Source organism: Dama dama, chromosome 20 (genome assembly GCF_033118175.1).
Source record: "Dama dama isolate Ldn47 chromosome 20, ASM3311817v1, whole genome shotgun sequence".
Lineage (NCBI taxonomy): Eukaryota > Metazoa > Chordata > Mammalia > Artiodactyla > Cervidae > Dama > Dama dama.
In genome coordinates, this window is record NC_083700.1 from 58,562,640 (window position 1) to 58,577,014 (window position 14,375).

Sequence of the window (14,375 nt, forward strand, 5' to 3'; positions counted from 1 at the left end):
AAATTCATGATACCCCTTCCCCCACTGGCTTATAGCAAAAAAAAGAAGAAAACAGACAAACATTGGCTAAAATGATACCCTAAATGATAATAAAGTTAGTTGTAGGATACAGGTAAGGAATAGGCTGACTTAGACAATTCAGTTTATAAAGAAGATAAATCTACATATAGATCTATATGTTTTCTCTATATATAACTAATTTTTTTAAAGCAGGCTTAACTTTCTCTCCATGGTTTCAAGGAGTGAACTTGAAGCCCAACCAAAGAGGCACCAAACTGAAAAGACATAAAATAAATACACTGGGAATAAACTTAAGCAATGCTTTATTGTGACCACAAAGCACCAGTTCAATATGGCATTGACACACAGAGACTGAACAAATGTCTCTTTGAACAGAGATGTAGCAAGCCCACTTTTTCAAGTTCTTAAAAACAAGTACTCAAATCAGAAATCAAACAAAGCATCGGAGCAATTAAAAAAATATTACACCATCATGAAGGAATATATATATAGAAAAATATTCTGTACTGGTAACAAGGCTTTTTGATCTATAACTCTTGGCAAATTTCTTCAGGAACAATTATAAATACAAACCATAATGTGAAAAAAAAGTCTTCTTCAGAAATCAAGAACCAATTTAAAAGCAGATCTATGCAGAAAATACCATTAACCCCAATGAAAGCTAACTGAAGATAGATGGATATCCCCAAAACACAACAGAGTTTCTCTTTCCAGAGCTACAGTTCTGCTCCTAAAGGGGCCATGATGTACATTCATTTCCAACATGGCAGCATATCCCAGTGAAACCTTAATAAGGTCAAGTGGAGGACCCTCTATAAAAAAGGGTGTTGGCAATTCCATCCAAATAACACAAGCTCTAAGGAGCAGAGGACTTCAAGGGAGGTGCAATCCCTTTCTCTTTTATCCCCCTCCCCAAGTTTTCTTGCTTTTGATCTTCCCTGTTACAGTCAGTTACACCTGTAACTGGAAGATGCTCATTCCATTCAGTTCTTTTTTCAAGGAATTTGGGAAAGTAATCTATGAAGAAAACCCTCCTTGTGGGGAAGGGTATCTAATCTCATCAAAGACCACTCTATTTGACTAGGTCAACAAGGTAAACCATCCTGTTCGCGTGTCCTCACTCCTCCTGGCTGAGTTCAGGTTAGCTGATGGATTGCCTAGTCTATCCCATAGGATAACGTTTCATTTGATTGAAATTCTTTACATATACACATGTATGTATTCTGTTTACAAAGTTTCATCACATGAAACCAAATTCTGTCATTATGTATTTTTTGAGGTCCAAGACCCCAATTTGACTACTAGGAAGAGTTGTGCTTTAAATGCTTTGTCTGCAGAGGTTTTACATGATACTCGTAGATTTTCAGAGCAGGCCCCAGTTTTAACTGAAGTCCTGTCAACACATCATTTCTTGTCATCAGTAGCAGGGATTTTCCGTCAATTTCCTATAATGGAAGCAGAAGGTAAAGCCAACACGTAAGTCGAAAAGTTCAAGGATAATGAAGAAAAATGGAAGGTCAAAGGAAGACGTTTTTGTCTCCACACTAAAAACATTACTATTTTTTTTTTAAACTAGTTCCCCAAATGTAATCTTCCATTTTTATCTTCCATCTTCACCATTTATTTTGGAGTTAAATATAATCTATAGCTGATCTTGTTTTCAAGATCACATCACACATGTCACATCTTAAAAAAATGACAGCAAGCCTGGAGTATGTACCCTGAAGGACCAAAGACGAAGCTTCTGAAAGGAAGAATGATACTTTGCATTTATAAAATATTATTGAAGTTTAAGAAGAATTTTTGTCTATTTAATTCCAAAAATCACTCCATAAATTAGGACAGGCGGGAATTATCAACTTAATTTTATAGGCAAACCAAGGATAAAGGCAAAAAGTTAGCTTGCCCAGAAGTTACGAAAGAATGGCACAGAATTTGAATTCCCATCTGCCTACAGCCAAAGCCCAGGTTCTTTTCATAACTCACTTCTGTTTCTCTTGACACTTAGAAGTAAATATGTGTTGTCTAGATGGACCAATGGGGACCAGAGGCAGGTTTTCTGAAACCTTTTCAATCAGAACAGTGGGCACTGGAAAAACGACTCTCCGAGAACTTCTTTCCTGCCCTTTAAAAGGAGAAACATCCTGCTTCAATCCGAATATCAATTCTCATGCTACCTGCTTCGTCTTAGTGGCGCCTCAAGAATCCAGATAAGGCAGCGAGGGGCAGGGCTGTGCCCACCGGAAATTCCCTTCCGGATTCTCCTTACAGTCCACGGCCCCCCTCCTCTCAGGTACCCAACCCCGCGGACTTCTACTGTGGAGACTACAAAACTGAAATGAAGTAAAAGCAATTCTTGTGAAAGAGATAAGGACCCCAAATATAGAAAGTAGTTTGAAACCTTTGGAAAAGAAGCACTGAGAAGAGTGCTGAATACAACCTTATCTTTGTCATTGTGAGGCGACGCTAAGCTGCTACTCAGTCATTTCAGTCGCGTCCGACTCTGTGCGACCCCATAGACGGCAGCCCACCAGGCTCCCCCGTCCCTGGGATTCTCCAGGCAAGAACACTGGAGTGGGTTGCCATTTCCTTCTCCAATGCATGAAAGTGAAAAGTGAAAGTGAAGTCGCTCAGTCGTGTCCGACTCTTAGCGACCCCATGGACTGCAGCCTACCAGGCTCCTCCATCCATGGGATTTTCCAGGCGAGAGTACTGGAGTGGGGTGCCATCGCCTTCTCCGACGCTAAGCTAGTTCTAAGGAAACCTGGGTTCATGGCTGGACCAGCTGCGCATGCTCAGTAAACTCCACACAGCTGTACGTGATTTTACCCGCCCCCTCCCCACCACCAATGGGCAGACAAGGAGACACCGTGTGCACCTGCAGCTACGTAAAATTGTGACTCCCTCCCACACTGTCCCCAGGAGGGCCATTCCTCCAAAGCCTCTCATGTACATTGCCAGGCTGTGAGGAAGATGTGCTCTGAATGTGTGACTGTGTGGGAGAAACAGCATTGAAGAAACACCCACTTTGTGACCTTAGGCAAGTCTTTTCCTCTGCTATCTCCTCAGCTGATAATATGGAATATTGAGTTTTGAGAGGATTTCATGAGATACCATTCTTGCAAGTGCTCCCTGAGCTAGGAGTTACATCATCACTGGTCAGTATTCCTGGACAGATCAGGGCCCTCAGATTACAATTATTTAAGGACATAGGAACTGACTTTCCAATCTTAATTATTTTCTGTTTAGGCAGCTAGCAATCCCAAAGACTGTCCATCAGCAAAACCTACAAGCCTGAGAGTTGGTAAATGACCCCTGACCCCTGGAAACTGCAGCAGCAGCAGCTCTGGGCATTGTGAGGTCACAGGAATCTGAACCACAGGTTACAGCAAAGCTCATGCTCTACCTCATGCCCTGAGATGAGTAGGGATTTGCTGGGGATGCTTCACACAACAGCAAAGCCTTCCCTGCTCTCCATTTTTCCTTTACTGCTGTTTGCTTATACTTAACTTACCACAAGGCAGTGGCACCCCACTCTAGTACCCTTGCCTGGAAAATCCCATGGACGGAGTAGCCTGGTAGGCTGCAGTCCACGGGGTCACTAAGAGTCGGACATGACTGAGCGACTTCACTTTCACTTTTCACTTTCATGCATTGGAGAAGGAATTGGCAACCCACTCCAGTGTTCTTGCCTGGAGAATCCCAGGGACGGGGGAGCCTGGTGGGCTGCCGTCTATGGGGTCGCACAGAGTCGGACACGACTGAAGCGACTTAGCAGCAGCAGCAGCAGCAACTTACCACATATTTTAAACAGGCACCAGGAAGAGATGACACTGCTTTCATTTCTATACAAGAAAACTTCCTTGACTAACTGAAAATGAAATTTTTTATATCTTTGTTGGCAAAAAGTCCTTCTACAACTCAGCATTTCTGTCAAAAGCCAAGTACGTCTGTGAAAAATGCTGAAATTTGGATTTTATTTAAGACAAAATGGAAAATTATGTTTCATGCTCCAATTTGATTTTCCTTTGTTTGGTAGCCACACTGCAGTTCACCTCGGATGAGGGTTTGTAAAAGAAGACTCCATCTGGAATTTCTCATTTAAAAATTTTTGAAATGAATAGAATTCATATGTATAACAAAACTTAAACCAAAACTATTGCAGCTCAACTGAAAGGGAGTGGAGATGGCATAATGGAAATGGGATCTTTCAGGTCCAACAAACTGCAGTCTGAACTCTGTCTCCACAACTTATTGTGTGGCTCTGGGTAAGGGACTTAACTTTCCGGAGCCTCAGTTTCCAAGCTTGTAAAATGGAAATAAACCCCTGACGGATTTGGGAGGTTAAAAAATGATTCATGTAAGGCACCTAGCACAGTGTCTGACATACAGGATGTTCTCAATGATTACTAAGTGGAAAAGTATAAGCTTTGAAAGAAATGGGATGTGTTCCCATTCCAAACCCATCTTCTGCTTCCTTTCTGGAAGTGTTCTCCCTGCCCGAAAGCTACCCTTTGCCAATGGGATGCAGGCATATTCTTGTTCAAGTTCAGAAAATCCACTGAGATTAAAAAAGTTAAAAGACTACATAAAAATGTGTCTTATAAAAATCACAAACATAGGAAAGGTCCCTATTTTAGATTAGATTAAGAAAGCTAATTCATTTGTTATATAACTTCTATAAAAGCTTGCAAGGCAAATGAAGCCCAAATTTTGCCAGTCAGCACAGTATACTAGAATGACATGAGACTGGAAATCAGAAGACGGAGGTTTCTAATGCAGACTCCATCAGTAACTTTCCACAAGGAAATGCTCCTCTGGAGTGTAGTTGTATATAAATGAAGGAGTTGGAGTGTGACCAGATCCAGTTAGACAAACAAAAACATCCCATGATTTTGTCTTAATCCAAAACAAAAATATAATTCACACCTTGGGATTTTGTTTTTGTTTCTGTGTTAAGTGGTAATCATTTGTTAGTTTCAGTGAAACTTTTTACATTACTTCCGTTTTCTTGTTAGAATAACCAAGTGCCTGCTGGGAAATAAGACTCAAAATGCTTGTCTACTTAAGTTCCTGAAATACCCATGCATGGAAGTAAGATTTAGAGATGACAGGTGTAAATTTCCAATGAGGGCAAGAACCTAGATCTAAAAATAAATGAGTAGAATCCATAGACGTTACAGCTCAGTAGATAAGCCTGTATTTTAGAGTAAGCCACTATCTCATTGCTGATTAGGTGGGGCCTGGGGCAAGTTACTTAATCTCTCTAAGCCTCATTTCCTTATTTGTATGATGGGGGAAAGCAGTACTCTACTGCTGAAAAGATTATTGAGATCACACATGTGAAGTGGAATTCCTGACTTCTACTGAGCATTAGATAAAATGCTGGCTATTTTTAAAAACATATTTAAGCAGTCTTTACCCATTTACTTTTCACTGTAACAACATTAATCTATATATAGGTGACTCTTTCAACTAAGCCTAATTGTGATATAGTCCACTGGAAATGTATGGAGAGAAAGGGGATGAGGTCAGAAGAGAAGAGGGCCATCAAGGCAGAGGCAATGGCTAACAGGAAGGTAGGGTAGAATAAAAAGTCAGCAAGAGAAGTCAGGGGGATTTGTGATGGCAGGACTCTGTACACCTCTCAGAAGGCCATATTTGTGGAGGTCTCTACTGTCCCAGATAGAGTACAGGGGGAAAGAGTTTCAGTTTAGAAGCAGAAGACTTGGGCTGGAAGCAAACTGTGGCTTCCTAGTTCCTCCTTGTGGACCATTTGGCCCATCAGTCCTTTCTTCTGTAAAATGAGAAATCTAGACCAATTAGACCCTGCCCTGCAATGCAGGAGACCCTAGTTAGATTCCTGGGTCAGGAAGATCTGCTGGAGAAGGGAAAGGCTACTCACTCCAGTATTCTGGCCTGGAGAATTCCATGGAGTATAGTCTATGGGGTCTCAAAAAGTCAGACACAACTGAGTGACTTTCACTCACTCACTCAGACCCTGTCCATTCCATTTCAACACATTCTCAGATTCCAGTTCTGTCTGGGATCAGCACCAGACACACCAGCCTCACAACAAAGTCTCCCCATGAAAGAACACGGCAGCAACTCCTTACCCATGGCGTGGAGGAATATGATGAAATAGGTGGTCTTTTCCCATTTTGGTCTTCTGGCTCACATTTTCTAGAACTTTCTTTATAACTACTTTCTTGCCATTCACTACCTGGCTGTAAGTGGTGACCAGTTTGAAGTTTCCCATTCCACTGCTTATGAAGGATACAAATGTCTTGGAGGAAGGGGAATTCGGCCCAGAGCCCAGGGATACAAAAGTAGAAAATCCTGTGTCCAGGATGGGGGTCACATCAAAGAAGTAGGAGCGGACTCTCCTGGCCCCTCCCACACTGTCAGTGGGAAAACAGTCTCCTGAGAAGAAGTCTTGATCTTCAAAGATGCTTTGAAAGTCACAGCGTGGCCTTGCAAAGCGCAGTTCCTCCTTCAAATAATCCTTGTCCCTGCCATCTCTTCTGTTTTCCCTTTTGATGCAGTGCCTTCTGGTGTTGTCATAGTTGTCCCGTTTCTCAGCATCTGACAAGACTGCATAGGCCTCTGCTATTTGTTTGAACTTCTCCTCAGCTGCCTCCCGGTTTTCTGAGTTCTTGTCTGGGTGGACCCGAAGAGCTAACTGGTGATAGGCCTTCTTAATATCAGAGGAGGAAGCATTGTGAGGCACGCCTAGGACTTTGTAGTAATTCACCATGTTTCTTTAAAGGACTCTTCCTCACCAAGACAGAGTTTATTGTCTGAAGAATTTCCATATAACTTCAGAAAGGAAGATGGTGAGCTATGGAAGTCTGTGCTAAGGGCTTTTGAGTCTTATTACATGGTTCTTGGAACAAGAACCTTCTTGAGGAGGAATTCCTCTTTGGGGCTGATATCCTCTACACTGTCCCCACTGCCGCCCTGCTGTCTGCAGCCCAGCATGGGTGGAGTTGATTATGACTCAACACTATCAGCCAGTGACTACCAGCTGATGCTGTGCTTGTCTTGCAATCCTATTGGTGGAAAATTTGGGGTGGACAGTATACATATTGGAGGGACTTCATCTAGTTAAAAAACACTGAGCAGCTTGTTAACAGAAAATGTGTGGCTCAAAAAGAAATCTATCTCATTCATTAAAGTAACAGTCAGAAGCTGTTACTTTAACAAATGAGGTGTTGCATTTATATTATTTATGTGCTGTGCTTAGTCACTCAGTCATGTCCGACTATTTGTGACTATGTGGACTGTAGCCTGCCAGACTTCTCTGTCCAAGGGAATTCTCCAGGCAAGAATATTGGAGTGGTTTTTGCTATGCCCTTCTCCAGGGAATCTTCCCAACCCAGGGATTGAACCCAGGTCTCCCACATCACAGGCAGATTCTTTACCACCTGAGCCACCAGGGAAGCCCAAGAATACTGGAGTGGGTAGCCTGTCCCTTCTCTAGGTGATCTTCCTGACCCAGGAACTGAGCCGGGGTCTCCTGAATGGAAGGAGGATTCTTTACCAGCTGAGCTACCAGGGAAGCCCTGTATCATTTATATCAAACACAAAATCGATGTTGGCTCATTCTGCAGGCTAATGCCTTCAGTAATGTAATGGATATCTCCTTGTGGATATCTGCTTCTGGTATAAAGCGGGTGATAAAGGGACTCTATTACACAAAAAAATCATGTACACGTTTCTGATGAAGGAAAGGAATGAAACTCATGTCATCAAATGAGGAAACTAGGTTACAGAGATTTCTGGCCAGATAAGAAAGAACAGATTGAAGGAACAGCATTAGAAGTGAAGCCTTCCACATACAGTCAGATATGGCTTCTTCACTTCAGCTGTTCTCTTAAAGTTAGCCTCTCTGGACTTAAAAGATAGAACTGAGTATCAGTGTTGCAACAGCCAATGCTTTAAAGAATGCCTTTAAAGCTCAAGTGTAGCAAGGCTGATCTTTTCCCCAGGGCACACAACTACACATTTTCCAGACTTTCTTGCAGTTGGGTGTGGCCGTGTGACCACATTCTGGCCAATGACAAGTGAAAGGATGACCTCTCTTCAGCATGACCCATAGAACCACCCACGTGTGCTCCTTCTTGCTCTTTATCCTTACACCAACTGGATGTCAGTTCCCAGGTGATCTTGAAAGCGTCCAGCTGAAGATGACAGAGCTCCCATCAGCCTAGGACGTTGAATTACAGTGAAGCAGAACACCCCCAACCAATCTCCGTAGACTATTTATAAAGTAAAAACCCTCTACTGTAGTTAAGCTATTAAACCCACTTTCATGGTGTCTGCTCTTAGTACACCAACCATTTCGATCACTTTACCTACTCCTATGTCATCAGCCAGAAGAGACCCACCTCTGTAACACTGAAAGTCCAATATCCTAATCTATCTCTCACTACTCCCTCCCATTAAATCCACTTTTTCATCTCAGTTTCTCTTTCTCCAGGGTAATGTGTCACCTGCTGACTCCTCTTTTGTATCAAGTCTGCACCCATTGGGTGGCCCTGGGAACCATTCTTTTTACATGCTCTCTCGAATCACCCTCTTTAGTTGAGTCCTCTGCTGTGCCCATGCCATGAACACTCCATCAGGAACAGTTTAGCAATCAATCCAGGTTCTCTGATTCCTATACCTGGTGCAGTGGGGATGGGGGTGGGGGTGGGAATCAAGAAACCATGAAGATGAACACTAAACATGTGCAGTATACCAGTCTTGACTGGGTCAGGAGAATATATCAACAGTTATTGTATTTATCCTTGCTCAGCTCCCTTTCCTCTTCCTCTTGGTGGCCATTCTTAACTTCACTACTCTCTCCTCTAGCTCCTTTTTAAACCTCTACCCATCCTATCCACTCTAAGCAGAGGAGCTTGCCTCTTGGTTAGCAAAAAAACCAGAAACTGTCAGGAACTCCCTGAATGTCCCCGAGGGAAAGGAACATCTCAGCTGTTTCTGCACACATGCTTTCTTGCTCCAAGAGCACAGGAAGGACAGAGGAAGATGTACCAGGCTTGATCAGAATTAATCCCTTCATGTTCTTTTTTAAAATATAATAGTTGAATATTTTATCAACCAAGTTGAATCGTCATGTATATTACTTGACATTACATTCTATTGTGGTAAAATATGAAAGAAAGTGAAAGTGTTAGTCACTCAGTTGTGTCTGACTCTTTGTGACCCCATGGACTGTAGCCCACCAGGCTCCTTTGCCGGTGGAATTCTCCAAGCAAGAATACTGGAGTGGGTCGCTATTCCCTTCTTCAGGGGATCTTCCCAACCCAGGGATCAAACTTGAGTTTCCTGCATTGCAGGCAGATTACCTGTCTGAGCCACGGGGGAAGCCCAGTAAAATATATATAACACAAAAGAGACAATTTTAACTATTTTTAGGTGTACAATTTAGTGGTGGCATTAGTTATATTCACAATGTTATGCAATGATTGCCACTAATTTTTAAACTCCTCCATCACCAAAGAGAAACCCTATGAATCAGTCACCCCTTCCTTCCCTACTAGCCCTTGATAATCCCTAACCTGCTTGTGTGTCTATGAATTTGCCTATTTAAGATATCTCATATAAATGGAATCATACAATATTTGACTGGCCTATTTCACTGAGCATCATATTTTCAAAGTTCATTAACCTTGCAACTTGTATCAGAACTTCATTCTTTCTTATGAATGAGTAACATTCCTTTGTATGTTCCATGATGGTGGTAGTTTAGTTGCTGAGTCATGTCTGACTCTTTTGCTGTCCCATGGACTGTAGCCTGTTGGGTTCCTCTGTTCATGGGATTTCCTAGGCAAGAATACTGGGGGGAGTGGAGGTTGCCATTTCCTGTTCCAGGGGAACTTCCCAACCCGGGAATCCAACCCATGTCTCCTGCACTGCTTTACTGCTAAAATCACCAGGGAAGCCTTGTATGTTCTAGACCACATTTTATTTATCCATTCATCTGTGCATGGACGCTTGGGTTATTTCTACCTTCTGGTTATTGTGAGTAACGCTGCAATGAACATTTTTGTACAATTATCTATTTGAGTCCCTCTTTTCAGTTCTTTTGTGTGGAATTGCTGGGTCATATGGTGATTTCTTTTTCTTCAAGGCTTTCTTGATAGCTCAGTGGTAAAGAATCCACCTACAATGCAGGAGACATGGGTTCAATCCCTGGGTCAGCAAGATCCCATGGAAGAGGAAATGGCAATCCACTGCAGTATTCTTGCCTGGAAATAATCCCATGGACAGAGAAGCCAGGTGGGCTACAGTTCACAAGGTCACAAAGAGTTGGACAGGACTAGGTACATGGTGATTATATGCCTAACCTTTTGAAGAACTGCCAGAACTGTTTTCTGTAGCAGCTGCACCTTTTTACATTCCTACCAGTGATGCATGAGGGTTCAAATTTCTCCATATCCTTGTCCCTCCACCCTCTTTGATCTCACCCCTTTCCTTATCCTCAGGGATTTTGCTTCCTTGAACTGTTCTAAATTTCAATCTATTTTTAACTATCCAATTTTTTTGGCTACTTCACTGCATCTAAATAAGTATTCTCTCTTAGAAAAGAGCCCTCATGTCTATACAACCCTCCCACTGCTAGTTCTCCCTCCACTTGCCTCCCATTCACTCCTCTACTTGGAGGAAAGTGTCCTCCATCTCCCAGGCCTCCCCTCAGCTCCAGTGAAACCCTACTGTCATCAGCTGACCTGCTGGGTCAATCTCTAGATCCATCCATTTATTCCTCTTAAAACTCTTAAAACTGACCTCTCGAATGGATAAGGAAGATGTGGTACATATACACAATGGACTATTACTCAGCCATAAAAAGGAAAGAAATAATGCCATTGGCAGCACCATGGATGGACCTTGAGATTGTCCTACTGAGAGAAGAAGTCAGACAGAGAAGGAGAAATATATGATATCCTTTATATGTGGAATATAAAAAGAAATAATATATATGACCCATACAAAACAGAAAGAAACTCACAGACTTAGAGATGAACTTATGATTGCCCATAGGGAAGGCTAAGAAGAAGGGAGAGTTAGGGTGTTTGGGATGGATGTATACACTGCTATACCAACAAGGACCTAACTGTGTAGCATATAGAACTCTGCTTAATGCAATGTGGCTGCTTGGATGGGAGGGGAGTTTGGGGAGAATGAGTACATGCATATGTATGGTTGAGCCCCTTTGCTATTCACCTGAAACTGTCACAACATTCACTGTTAATCGGCTCTACCCCAATACAAAATAAAAAGCTAAAAAATAAATAAATAACTGACCTCTCATAGATGTCCTGGACGATTTTGCAACTAACCAATCTAGAAATCTAGCAGTCACCACCCAACCCTCTTCCCTGTCCCATCTTGAGTAGTCAGCTCAATCCTGGTGCTAAGGCAGAGAACTGAGACAGGACAAATCTTCACCCTCCATTGCCATTGATCCACTAAATTCTTTCGACCATCTTCCCTAGACTTTCTAATGTTTCTTCCTTTCCATCCCCAGTGGAACAATTACAGCTTTCCTGTGTTTTGTCTCCTTTTTTCCAATGTTGACAATAGACTGGTCTTTGAAAAACACAAATTTCATCATGGTAGACCCCACTCAATATCCTCCAGTGGTTCCTAGTCCTTCTCAGGCAAGCAGACTGTCTGTTATCTGGACCCCTATTTATCTTTCAGTTTTATCCTCAGGGATTCCCTGCTCCACATGTCTTACTTTAAGGTACTAGGAGTTTTCAAGATAAATTATATTTTTTCATGTCCCCATACCATTGTATCTAATCCCCCTTCTGCCCAGAATCTTCTGTGCCTCCTTCAAATGATTCTTATACCTACAAGGCTTTCGGGTGGCCTTATTAAAGTAAAATAATACTTGTAATAATGACCATTATTTTACTTTAATAGTTTTATATTTATTTTCATAAGTTTTAGAAAAAGCTATAACTACTATAGAAACAACTGAACACATGAATAAGCCAAAGAAGCACCATGTACCTGGCTATCTTATAACTTCTCATTTCAAACAAATGATTTAAAAATCATTTGGGGTTTTGGTTTATAGAAATCTATTCTATTTCATTCAATCAAAAAATTCAGAAGTTTCTTATCAGTTTTGCTTTCCATTCTCTTGGATGTTTTCTTATTGCTAACATTACACATTTGTTTTTTTAACTCTTTCTTTTCAAAATTTTTGTGGGCTTAAAGGACATATAAGCAGAGTTTGAGTTGCCATTTCCCCTGTTCATTATGCTACAAAATAGTCTAAGCATTTCAGAAGCCTTCAACTGTTGAGAAATATCATGTGTCAAAGCACCTTGAATACTTCTAGTACTTGGTATTATAATATGCTGACAAGGTAATAAAAGTTATTTCCATTTTGTGGGATTTTAACTGGCCTAATTCAGAACTGGATTTAACATGAAGCTAATGAAGCTTAAATTTTGTCTAAGCAAATTTGTATCATAATTTTGTACTTTTATTACAAAAGAAGGCTTTTATAATTGTATAATCTTAATCGCTTTCTCCCCCCGCCTCCACAAACCTGGATTTGTCTTGGATCTGATTAGAAGTGTCTGTCTACAATCACTACAGCTGAAGTCCATCTGACCACAACTTAGGACACAGAGTAGGGCTCAGAGTTGCTCTGATTGGCCTGTCCACTTTACTGCTCCATCTGAGGAAGTTACTGTTACTTGGCAATTTGTAGCAATAAATTATTTTATTTATAGTTAGTAAGTCAGTGGCCTCAGGAACATTATCAAAAGTTAGTAATAAGCCATCTGAAAAGAACTATCAGTCTTGGCATTTCAGATGAACAGCTTTAACAATCAATTGGACATTTTACAGTAAAATACTGTTTCAGTCACATGGTTTGGGGGATGTGAGAAGATAATGGAGTAAAATTAGTCACCATGAGTTGCATGTTATTTTGTCATGATACTCTGAGAAAAAAATGATCTTAGTGATACATATTATTCCAGAAACAGATTCACTGATGTCGCTCACTTGTGAGTTTGTGGATCTGAACAATATGAGTTATGTGACAGTGACTGAATGGCAGCTCTCCATTTCCATTTTCTCCACATACATGCTGAGTGTGTGAGTCAGATAAAGAAGATATGAAGTGACTGCCCTACAGCAGGCAGGTAGGGTCCAGTGGGAGTGATGAACTTGCTGTGAAGGACTTAATTTGCAACTGAAAGCACCGTCAGTAGCTTCTCAGTTAGCCTTCAGAGTTTAACAAAATAAACTTTATCCTAAATGTTCTATGTAAGGAAGGTGGAGGTGCCCCTGAATGAATTAGTCAAGAAGTTCTTTCTTAAAAACTAAACTATTAGGAAAGTAAGTTACCTTTGACTCTTGAAAAGCAGGTGCCTCACATCCCTGGGCAAGTGCCAACTTTTTATCATCTAGCTGTGCCTTGTGTTGTGCATTGAAAGCTTACTTCATGAAGGCCAGTTGAAAGGTAACACCTGACTCTTAAAGCAGGAAGTTGAGCAATATTTGGCTTGTTTAACTCAACATTCATCATAGAAATCTGAGTCCCAGAAAGGCCAACCCTGCAGGGTCTTCTAATGACCATGAGTTGATCAGAAGGAAAGAAACCAGGAGTCATGACCCTCATTCATATCCTTCACATCACAGCCTAAGAGGTTTGAATGCTGGAAGACACTTAGGAAAAGAGCCACCACACCACCATGTTGGTGAGAATGAGAGACAGTGTTGGCAATAGCTGTAATCATTGCCTTGTCTAGGAAGGGATCCCGGTGTCTCCTCTTATGGGCCAGTGAGTCCTCTGGGGGGCAATGTTAATGAGGCCAGTGGGCCGACAGAGAGCCATGTCCCTGGTCATGACAGAATGGCCAGAGCAGGAAACGACCCCAAACACACACACTGTTGACAGTGGATCCTTGGTGCAGGGGTGTGGAGGGGGCTGGGCAGGTGCCTAGGCCTTCCCTCTTGATAATTTTTTTGGTCTGTACTTGTGGCTCACACAGAAGCTCAAAAGAAGCTGGTCAGAGGGAAACCTGATGGTGATAACTGCACCAGTGGGAAACTTAAGGGAGATAATTATTAGGTGTCAGTGTGCTTGCATAAAGAAAAGGAGGTTACACAAAGATCCCTCGGCTAATCCAGCTGCCCCTCCATACCACAGGAACATGGGACATTCCTGCACTTTGGACAAATCAATGGCCTGACCTCTTCCAAAGGAACATGCTGCTAGAAATCCACCTCTGAGTCTGGTTGCTACAACAGGATATCCAGTAATGTATTGTGAGACCATACCAAGAAGATGGACATTCCCCTGAAAGTCAGCACAG

The 14,375-nt window shown here is 41.8% G+C and overlaps 2 protein-coding genes across 2 annotated transcripts in view; both read right to left on the minus strand.

Annotated features, from left to right (window-relative positions):
* Positions 1 to 306: 306 nt before the first annotated feature.
* Positions 307 to 14,375, minus strand: part of SAMD13 (sterile alpha motif domain containing 13) — a 50,843-nt gene continuing 36,774 nt past the window's right edge. Inside the window, exon 4 of the mRNA XM_061121528.1 lies at positions 307 to 1,466. Within this exon, the coding sequence (XP_060977511.1) occupies positions 1,323 to 1,466 (144 nt within the window). The 3' untranslated portion in view covers positions 307 to 1,322. The remainder of the gene's footprint in view (positions 1,467 to 14,375) is intronic.
* Positions 3,857 to 7,390, minus strand: LOC133040250 (dnaJ homolog subfamily B member 6-like). Its single transcript, XM_061119992.1, has one exon. It carries the CDS (start codon positions 6,776 to 6,778, stop codon positions 6,134 to 6,136), a length of 645 nt encoding a protein of 214 aa, XP_060975975.1. The 5' UTR covers positions 6,779 to 7,390; the 3' UTR covers positions 3,857 to 6,133.

What these genes read in the sequence shown, in the direction of transcription:
- LOC133040250 (XM_061119992.1), bottom strand. Translation starts at nt 6,778, where the DNA reads ATGGTGAATTACTACAAAGTCCTAGGCGTGCCTCACAATGCTTCCTCC.